The sequence below is a fragment of the Octopus sinensis genome, linkage group LG11 (assembly GCF_006345805.1).
Source record: "Octopus sinensis linkage group LG11, ASM634580v1, whole genome shotgun sequence".
In the NCBI taxonomy this organism is placed as follows: domain Eukaryota; kingdom Metazoa; phylum Mollusca; class Cephalopoda; order Octopoda; family Octopodidae; genus Octopus; species Octopus sinensis.
This window is the reverse complement of record NC_043007.1, coordinates 19,773,251-19,784,729: the sequence shown is the minus strand read 5'-3', so window position 1 is coordinate 19,784,729 and position 11,479 is coordinate 19,773,251. Positions and strand designations below refer to the sequence as shown.

Below are 11,479 nucleotides of genomic sequence, written 5' to 3'. Positions count from 1 at the left end.
GAAAGTGATATTTCTTGACAGCAACATGTGACCCATCTCAACCAATACCAGTCTATCTTTCGGTAGCAGTCTTAGGCTTCTTCTATCTCTCCGCTCGGTAATCTAAAACGGTCTTCTGAAAGAGACGGTCTTCTGTAAGAGGCCTTCAAAACTTTAAGTCGTTCAGAACCGAATTAAACAATTTTCAATAATACATGGAACTCCTTCTAATTGTGTTGAGTGCCCTTTTCTTTCCTTTGTCCATTCTTTCATGTACACCCACACACACACACACACCACACACACACACAAACCACAACACACACACACACACAAAACACACACCACACACACAACACACCACACACACCACACCACAACACCACACACACACACTCACAAATAAACGACGGACTTCTTTCAGTTTCCGTCTACCAGATCCACTCACAGCGCTTTTGCTGGTCCGAGGCTAGATTAGAAGACATTTGACAAAGGGATCATGCAGCGGGAGTGAACCCAGAAGAACCATAAGGGTGAGACGGAAACTTACCACCACACAGCTATTAGCATATTTGACAGCTTTTAAGTCACAGCAGCCTTTAGGACACACCTCTGTTGTGGTTGACCGGTTTTCGAAGTGCGGCATTGCGGTAACCCGATTCCTGATACTAGATTACATTTTTCGAGGAAAAATACTGCACCTTATATGTCGTTAAATATTTTGTGTAAAAAAAAGTGTATAAAGAAGAAAAAAAATAGGTTGACCCTGAAAAAACTCGTGATCAATGAGCATACAGCTTTTTCAAAGGTTGACAACTGTCGCTGTGTCGCACTAAAATATTTCGTATGGCCCCATTTTTGACCGTTTGACCCACTTTGGCCTTGTGACTAAATTTAAAACACTTATTATAGAAACTTCTATGGCCAATCGTAGGTGTCCCACGTGATCATTCACCCCACTAGAAATAACAGGCAACCCCCTACCAAATCACACCCTAAAGAAGAAAAATTAATGGAATGCGTTTGTTGTTCAGTCAACAACTACAACCAGAATTACCCCTAATTTTTCTCAATAGTTTTATAGGCAGCACGTCCCGAAAGATGAAAAGCAATGTTAACTTCGACAAGATTTGTAACCAAAATATAAAGAGCTGTATGTCTTCTTTGATAAAAATTGAAAAAAATAAATATATAAATAAGAGAGGAAGTAGTCCATTGTAGAAAATTACTATTTGTAAATCTCACAACGAGAGATATTCAACAACAGTACTTTGGAGTAAAGACTTTTGCCAACATAACATGACAGTCCTGGTTTAGGACGAATGTTGCTGTAATTTAGCCCCAGGAGACATCGTCTCCAACTGGCTATACGACATGATCTGTGTCCTTATATTTTTCGAACAAGGGAATCTAGCATCCCCACTCAGCTCAAAACAATATCTGTGTATCTCGATTTCCGGGTAATTTCCCTTCATCAGCACAGAATAATTGTTCGGCTAAAGGTGGCGCTGCCAAATACCCATTCGAAATATATAGTTTTCAAAGTGACAACTAGTCACTGACCTATAAATTAGAAAATCACTATTTTTAAATCTCACAATGATACACAGATATTGTTTTGAGCTAACTGAGTGGGGGTGCTGGATTCCCTTGTTCGTAAATATAAAGACACAGATCGTGTCGTCTAGCCAGCTGGAGACGATGTCTCCTGGGTTCAAATTACAGCAACATTCGTCCTAAACCAGGACTGCCATGTTATTTTGGCAAACAATCTTTACTCCATAGCCCATTGTAGTTGATGTTAAAGGGATAAACAGTTCCACTGCGTAGCATTTGGGCAAGTGTTTTCTACTATATCTTCGAGTCAACCAATGTCTTGTGAGTGGATTAAGCAGACGGAAACTGAAAGAAGCCCATCGTATATATTTATATATATATATATATATATATATATATATACGTGTGTGCGTTTCTGTCTTTGTCCCCCACTACCAATTGACAACCGGTGTTGGTGTGTTTATGTCCCCATAACATAGCGGTTCGGCAAAAGAGACCGAGAAAAAATACCCGAGTTAATAAAATCAAGCACCGCGGTCGATTCATGCGACTATTAATTCTTCAAGGTGGTGTCCCACCATGGCCACAGCCCAATGACTGAAAAATGAGAAAGAAATTTGTGTTAAAACTACTACAAGGGGCACCAAAATGTGTGCTGTAACTTTTGTTCATGTCTCGCAGCTCTAAAACATCGGATCTTGAATCAAACAAGTTTAATGTCGCCTGAGCTACACGTTCGCCTACCCTCCCTACAAGAAACACTAATTAAATATCCCTTTTAAAGAAATCATAGTTTTATCTTCTAAGATAAAAGGAAGACGTATTTGTTAAAGTGATAAAAAAATCATTGTTGTTTTATCGGCTGGACAGAAGAGAAAGGCAAGTAGCCATGACCCACTTTCGGAGCCTTCGACAAACAAGTGAAATAAAAGGGGTAAACGCAGTGAGTTCAAACATAAATAAACAAACACAGGCGTGGGTGTGTAGTAAGAACCTTGCTTCTCAACCACATGGTACCGGGTTCAGTCCTACAGCGAGGCACCTTGGGCAAGTGTCTTCTACTATAGTCTCGGGTTGATCCAAAGCCTTGTGAATGGATTTGGTAGACGGAATGTGAAAGAAGCCCGTCTGGACTGCTTATTTTCTCTTATTCTTTTCTTTTGAAGAGCGTAGGCTTGAAACGTAAAAGACGTTTTCATTTTCCCTAGTGTCAAACTAATAGACTTGCTCGTTGTTTATACACCTGTCTTTGTCTTTTCTTTTTCTATAATTTAACTATATATTATATAATATATATATTATATATATTATACTTGAAATTTATATATATTTATATATATATATACATACATAAATGTAAACGTAGCTCTGTGGTAAGAAACTCGCTTCCTACGCGGGTTCAGTCCCACTGCGTGGCATCTTGGACAAGTGTCTTCTACTATAGCCACGGGCTGACCAAAGCCTTGTGAGTGAATTTGGTAGACGGAGACTGAAAGAAGCCCGTCGTAAATATATATATATATATATATATATATATATATATGTATGTATGTATGTATGTATGTATGTATTTGTGTGACTGCGTTTGTTCCCCACTATCGCATGACAACCGATGTTGCTGTGTTTGCGTCTCCATAACTTAGCGTTCGGCTAAAGAGACAGATAGAATAAGTATTAGGCTTACAAGCAATAAGTCTTGGGGCCGATTTCTTCGACTAAAGGTGATGCTCCAGCACGGCCGCAGTCAAATTACCGAAACAAGTAAAAGAATAAAAGAAAACCACGCAAAATCATTTTTCATTCAAGTAATTTACATTCGTTTCAGACAGGAATTTTTTTATATATTTTCTTCTTTTTGTCTTTTAACGAAATTAATTACGTAAACACCTAAATTTTTCAGCTGCCGATCTTGGAACACCGACTGATGTGAGGATCAGTGATTGTACTAAGTCGCCTTGTATTTTGAAGAAAAATACCAACGTCTCTATCGAGGTTGACTTCACAGCAAGTAAGAGACCTTCTATCAAATATTCATTCTCTTTCATTTGATTTATGTATGCAACCGAAAATCATCTTTTATTCAATTTTTAACAATGTTTTCTATAAAAGATGAAAGAATTGACACAAAAGAAAGACAATATTTTGTATCAGGACATAGAATAAAAGCAGTAACGAAACAGGCACTACAGCTATTTGTTGGCGAAGTTCTCTTCGTAACGACGTGGTCTCAGCTTCGCAGCATTTTGCCGATGATGTCAAAGGCTGGTTTTAATCTACATTTGGAAGAATACGAAAAGAAACTGTCTCGTGAATGATACAACGGGCACAACTAATTACCAGTAATTCATAAACCTTAATGTTTCCTGGAGGCCAGTTTATGTAAGGGGGGATAATTATTCCTACATATGGGATTTGAAGGCTTTACTCGGGGAACTAGGAAGAAAATTAATAGAATATAAATATTTAATTATTATTAGTGTAAACATTTGTTGTTTTTCTTTTGCAGAGGTAATCGCACAATATTCTGCTTTTTCATTGTCACTCCTATGAGGTAGCGATTATCAGATTGCGTCATTACCAGTGTTTTTATTTGACACAATCACTAGATGTATCATTAATCAGGACATGGGAAAACTCCACCTGCACCTTTCATTATTATTATTATTATTATCATCACTGATATCACTGGTATTATTCTTTGGGCCTCAGGTAGTAGTAGTAGTTGTAGTATTTGTAGTATTAACATCTGCAGCATATTATCATTATTTTTATTTTTATCATTATCACCATCACTACCACTACCACTGTTATTATCGTTATTACTATTTCCATTTATTATTAAAAGATTTTGTTAAATGTCCTTTAGTTTCAACTTTTGTCTTGTACTTGAGATAATCATAAATATGTGGTTGTTAAAAGAAATAGTTCGGGAGGGGGAAGTAGCACCTTGGTGAATAGTTCAAATTCTACAGGTCTATAAATAGATTCAGCAGCTGGTGGGGAGCTCAGCCATAGAGACAAAAGAATCTTGCATCCTTTGGGTCAGCAGAGGTTAAATGTGTTAACTACTACTAGCGACCACTGAAAGCGCTGTCCTGGATCTTGAGAAGAAGTAATTCAACCTGTTCTGTTTGTAATTACTGTTAGAGAAAACAATTATATATATATATACAGATATTCACGTCGTTGAATTTTCGAATTTCTGAATTCAATTGTGTTGTTACAATAAAAGGTATATTTACCTAGTTGGGTAGTCAGCGATACGTTTCATACAAAATTTAATATATTAAAGTTTTAAAGTTTTCTTGAGATGTTCGTTTGTCTATCCAGTTGGAGAATACAGTAGTGGTTTTGTAATGAAAGGGATGTTTACATTTTAGAATACTCAGGGAGAAAGGAAAGGATAGGTATTCACAGAAGTTGTCGATATTAAGGTTTTTTCCATTATCATCATCATCATCATCATCATCATCATCATTATTATTATTATTATTATTATTATTATTATTATTATTATTATTACTACTACTACTACTACTATACTACTACTACTACTACTACTACTACTATTGAGTGAGATTGCAATGCATGCCATCAAAGTGACGCTGGGTTAAAATATACGAAGCCCAGTATACCCATCACAACCACTCATCCGACAAGGGTACACCAGGCACATGCATCACAACCACGTGTGAACTACTACAAGGCGACTCCACACCATGACAAACAGCGCATGACCTTCCAGGTGGGGCCCGGTTAGAATTTTTCTTCATGTGGAGTAACCCATCCCGCTCAAAAGGTCCCTGAATAAGGGTTGATTAAGGATGTTGAACGAAACTTCTCTGTTTCTAGAGGTGAACTGTCCAAACCCCCAAAGAATTCCTCTCAACACATGGCTATGATGCTCCCCCACTACTTCTGCTCGTGATCAAAGATGCACATATCGTCAGCCACTAAGGGACGTGCTCAACTGGGTATGGTCAAACAAATGACAAGCAAATCTGGGTATTGAGCAGAATATTGCTGTAGCCCATCTTTATACCAAGACAAAACAATGTACATGATAACACTTCCAATCAGTTAAGATCAGAAGCCACGAGAGCCACTTCTTGATACTGCATCAGGGTGTTATTTTTATCGTTGTTGTTGTTGTTGTTGTTGTTGTTGTTGTTGTTTTCCATTTCATGCCTCATCTGAAACCTAAAACCCGTTTCTGTTTGTTTTTCTTCTCTTTCAGCTGCTGATGTACAAACCGTAAAAGATGCTGTGTATGGCATAATCGCTGGCATACATGTTCCTTTCCCCACCAGCCAGCCTGATGCCTGTAAAGACAAGGGTCTCACCTGTCCCCTAAAGAAGGGCCAGAAGTACACCTACAAATCCGTCATCCCAATTTCAAGCACATACCCAGACGTAAGTAGAGCCAGGTTTCCTTCCCCGACGGGAGACATAGAATGTTCGTGATGGTCCTGCTTCGAGGTACCTGAGGGGTACGCGAGGGGTACGCAAGGGGTACGCGAGGGGGTACGCTGCTTGTCGAAACGATTGTGGGTGTGTTTCATGTGTTTGTCTGAGATCAACATTTCCTAATTTCAGTATTTTGCACTTCCTGTCACACACACACACAACACACGCACACACACACACACACACACGTACATAAATACATATATAATACATACATACCTACATACATATATGTGTGTGTGTGTGTTGTCCCTTTTTTGTATCACATAACTGTCTGAGTGTTTTTCGTTCTTGTCCCATTTTTGCATGTATGTATTATATATATAATATATATATATATATATATATATGTATGTATGTATGTATGTATGTATGTATGTATGTATGTATAAAAATATATATGATATATATATATATATATATATATATATGTATGTATGTATGTACTATGTATATATATATAATATATATATATATATATATATATATATATGATGTATGTATATATATAATATATATTACTATTTAATAAATATAAAACATATGCATGCATACATACATATATGTACATACATAAATCTATATGTATATATACATGCATATATGGGTAAAGGACACCAACAATAAACGTAGAACACAACGAGAAACGAAAACATAAAACAAAAACAAGGGAAACGGACTTTTTTTTAACACGACAAAAAAAACGAGTACAAGACAAACACACAAGGAACATTCCCCTTCTTCAGCTGCCCCTGTTTCGACTCAATGCGTGTTTCGAATATATATGTATGTATGTATGTATGTATGTAGTATGTATGTATGTATGTATGTATGTATGTATGTATGCGCATATATATATATATATACATATATACATTGCTAAACCTCGCTAAGATAAATATTTCAATTACCTGAAGATTGACTGTAACCATAACTCGAATTATTACGAATTGGACAGCCATGAAAAGATCGTAGTGTTTCACTCATTATCTTTATTAAACTTTTAATACTTTTGATATATATTTAAAAATTATAAATAATTAATTTTATGTATTGGCTTAAGTTTTTCATTGTTTGATTTGCCTAATAGTGGTTTTATCTCTAATTTAATATAATATATATATATATATATATATATATATATATATATATATAATCATTACAGATAAAGGGTGAAATATATAAATTTAATAAAATCAACAAATTTCACCAAGAAGTATTTCGGTATGGAAAAGGAGCATTTCGGTAAAAGTTTATATAATTATAACAATAAGGGTCTTTGCAACAAGTTGCAATTATCTATATATAATATATATATATATATATATATATATATATATAATATTATATAATTATATATATAGATAGATAGATAGATATAGATAGATAGATAGATAGATAGATAGATAGATAGATAGATTTTAGTTACAGGATTCCGTAGAATCCTACCACATCAGCACGTAGTACGCTAGAAATGGCTCGGTGGATTATATTTTATGATGTAATCTATGAATACATCGGGAAAATTCTATCTAAACAGTGTTCATGATAAACACCGTCTGTGTTTTGTAACTGTGGTGTGTTTGTGTGTTTTAGCGCATGCGTATTGCGATTTAATAAAAGGAACTGGGCCGTTTTTATTCATTTCTCTTTGACACCCTCTCTCTCTCTCTCTGTTGTTTCCAGATCCAATTGGTGGTGGAATATACCATTAAGAATGAAGACAAAAAACCAGTATTCTGTATCGATATCCCAGCCATGATACAATAAAAACCCAACTTGTTCATTCCTGCTGTGAACGGGAATGTCGTCCAAACGCATGCGTCGTTTCTCACAACGGTCTGTTACCGTTGTTAACACAAAAAACTGGGAATAAAATATATCACAAGGAACTTATTATTGCTTTTCTTTTATCTTTTACTGGTTTCAGTTATTCAGGGACATATATGTGTGTGTGTGTGTGTTGTGTGTGTGTCTATACACACACTCTTTTCTCTTTCTCTTTTCTCTTTTACTTGTTTCAGTCATTTGACTGCGGCCATGCTGGAGCACTGCCTTTAATTGAGCAACTCGACCCCGGGACTTATTCTTTGTAATCCCAGTACTTATTCTATCGGTCTCTTTTTTGCCGAACCGCTAAGTGACGGGGACGTAAACACACCAGCATCGGTTGTCATGCAATGCTAGGGGGACAAACACAGACACACAAAAACACACACATATATATATATATACATATATACGACAGGCTTCTTTCAGTTTCCGTCTACCAAATCCACTCACAAGGCATTGGTCGGCCCGGGGCTATAGCAGAAGACACTTGCCCAAGATGCCACGCAGTAGGTCTGAACCCGGAACCATGTGGTTTGTTAGCAAGCTACTTACCACACAGCCACTCCTACACGTGTATATATACGACAAGCTTCTTTCAGTTTCCGTCCTCACAAGGATTTTTTTTATTTGTCAGCCCGGGACAAAAGCAGGAGATACTTACCCAAGTGCCACACAGTGGGACTGAACCCGGAACCAGGTGATTGGGAAGCAAGCTTCTTACCACACGGCCACGCCTGCGCCTGTTTTTACAAATTTTACTCGTATGGCTTTGGTTGTCACGTGACTGTGGTAGAAAGTATTTTCTCAAAATGTCGTGCTGTGAGATCGTTTACGAAACCAGAATTCTAAGAGTTATCTTCTCAACTACATATCCATTCCTGCAGAAATACAGATCAAGTCATCACGATACACATACAAATAACTAAAGTGCCGAAGGAATGAGAGAGCTTCTTCGTAGAGATCCTCTTGCTAGAAAGAGTAGTAAAATCATCCTTGAAATTACAATGTTTTTCTTCTTGAGCCCTATGACCCGACTTCCGTGGCGCATAAATGACCGGGATCACAACTGACCCCTTGAACGAGACGCCAGTCCACCGCAGTTTTGGCACTTAGTTTTGATGCCAGTCGGACAGTTTTGAGAGGGACTTAACAAATGAATACGTTGACCCCAGTATTCGACTGGTACTTTATTTTATTCACCCTGAAGAAGTGAAAGGCGAAATTGATCGCGGTGATATTTAAACTCAGAACATAAAGAGCCGGAAGAAATGCCTATAATCGTTTTATCCGGCATGCTAAAGATTCAACCAAATCGCCGCCTTTACATTCTTTTCTACTCTAGACACAAGGCCCGAAATTTTTGGGGGTGGGGGAGCCAGTCGATTAGATCGACTCCAGTACGCTACTGGTACTTAATTTATCGACCCCGAAAGGATGAAAGGCAAAGTCGACCTCGGCGGAATTTGAACTCAGAACGTAAAGACAGATGAAATACCTATTTCTTTACTACCCACAAGGGACTAAACACACAGAGGACAAACGGATTAAGTCGATTATATCGACCCAGTGCGTAACTGGTACTTAATTTATCGACCCCGAAAGGATGAAAAGCAAAGTCGACCTCGGCGGAATTTGAACTCAAAATGTAGCGGCAGACGAAATACCGCTAAGTATTTCGCCCGGTGTGCTAACGATTCTGCCAGGTCGCCGCCTTCATATTTAATATTGCAATTATTAAATACCTAATCAGAAATATTTTAAACGGCGACGAAACGACAAGATTAGCTCAATGACTAATATTTTATTTTACTCCTCACGACAAACACGGGAGACAACACCGGACATGTGACGCCTTTATTAGACCTCCTCAGCGAAACAGGCTTCATCTGAAGTGGTGATGAGAGAATCACTAATATGGCGTACAATAACGTAATCGAATAAGTACGAAAAATTTTAGCGTATTTAAAATATCCTTGATTCTTTTTAAATATGTTAACTTTGAACTGTTAACTCTTTACGATATTGTATATCCGTATAGTGACCCTTTTATCACTACTTCGGCTATGATTAGCTGAGATTCTTTAAATAAAGAAATAAGGACGTTAGGAAAAGACAGGGGGGAAAACCCACAGAATGCTAAAAGGTTTTGTATATTACTGAAATATAAATAGCAAACGTAAATCTATGAAAAGATCTATGAACCTGCCTTTGTAAAATGTTGTCAGAAGGTAATATTTTACAAAAGACAGCTTTATGGCTTTTCTCAGATTTACATTTAGTATTTATTTTTCAGTGTTATACAAAACCTTTTAGCATTCGAGTTGCATTGACATTCCTTTGTCACTCTCGTCTTAGCAAAAACAGGGAATCAATGATTGCTCCACTTAAGAAACGTTCAACCAATCCCTGGTATTCTTAGAAGCGTGTTACCAATGACTGGTCCTTTTAGAAACCTGCACCCATTGAAGCTGTTTAAATAAAAGTGTATGATTCATGAAAGTTTTAAAACAAGTTGATGAAAAGTTATTTTAAAGTGTTAAAATTAGAAATATTTGGCGACACGTGCCAAAATTTCAATGGTACTTAATAGAGGTTTTATTTTTAATACCCCTCGGTCATTCCGTATATTTATTTATCGTATTTTCCGCTTTTCTAGAAGGTGAATGTTCCTAAGATTTCATTGGTGTATGCTTAACCGGAGGCAATATGATCAAAAGTAGACACAGAGTGTAACATTTCCGAGGGGGAACAGGCGATCTTATGGACATTGTTATTGTAAAATTGAAGGAAAAGTAAACCTTGGTGGGATTCGAACTCAGAATATAAAGAGAGACGAATGTTTTTTTGCTTTTTTTTTACTTAGGCACAAAGCAAGGAAATTGTAGAAATGGATGGGATTCAATAAAAATCGATCTCAGTATTTGCGGATACTTTATTTTAACGATTCTGTAAAGCAAAGTTGACCTCGGTGAGTTTAGTCATTAGACTACGACCATGCTGGGGCACTGCCTTGAGGAATTTTAGTCGATGGAATCGACACCAGTACTTACTTTTTCAGCCTGAGGAGTAATTCTATCGAACTCTTCTTGCTGAACCGCTAAGTTACGGAGAGGTAAACACACCAACGTCGGTTGCCAAGAGATGGTAGGGGACAAACAGACGCAAATATACCCCCCCACACACACACACACAAACATATATATATATATATATATATATATATATATATAAGTTTAGCAACAATTTAGATTCGAATGAATATGGTACTTAATTTGGATGCATTTTGAATTTTGTATGGTGTTATCCATAAAAATTTGCGGGGTGATTATAATAAAAAATAAGCAACAAGAATGACTCCGGTAATTTGGTACAATTGTTTCGCACTACAACATTTTATTAAAAGTTGTAAGTATTACAGCAGATTTAAGATGCTGAGTGCTCTTCAGCCAATTATATACGTTTTCCAATAATACAAAAGCTTTCAAATCAAATCGTACCAAATTACCGGAGTCATTCTTGTTGCTTATTTTTGAGTATATATATATATATATATATGTCCACCTCTGGATTGGCACTCGATCATTGACACACACTCCAGGCTTTGGTCCACAAGTGAGCTCACGTCTCTTTCGTTCTCTCTCTC

General features: G+C 36.9%; 1 protein-coding gene across 1 annotated transcript in view; it reads left to right on the top strand.

Moving 5' to 3' along the window:
- LOC115217264 (NPC intracellular cholesterol transporter 2 homolog a-like) overlaps window positions 1-7,899 on the top strand; it is a 14,237-nt gene extending 6,338 nt beyond the window's left edge. The window contains exons 3-5 of the mRNA XM_036507172.1: window positions 3,437-3,544; window positions 5,774-5,949; window positions 7,690-7,899. Of these exons, the coding sequence (XP_036363065.1) occupies window positions 3,437-3,544; window positions 5,774-5,949; window positions 7,690-7,773 (368 nt within the window). The 3' untranslated portion in view covers window positions 7,774-7,899. The remainder of the gene's footprint in view (window positions 1-3,436; window positions 3,545-5,773; window positions 5,950-7,689) is intronic.
- Window positions 7,900-11,479: the final 3,580 nt, after the last annotated feature.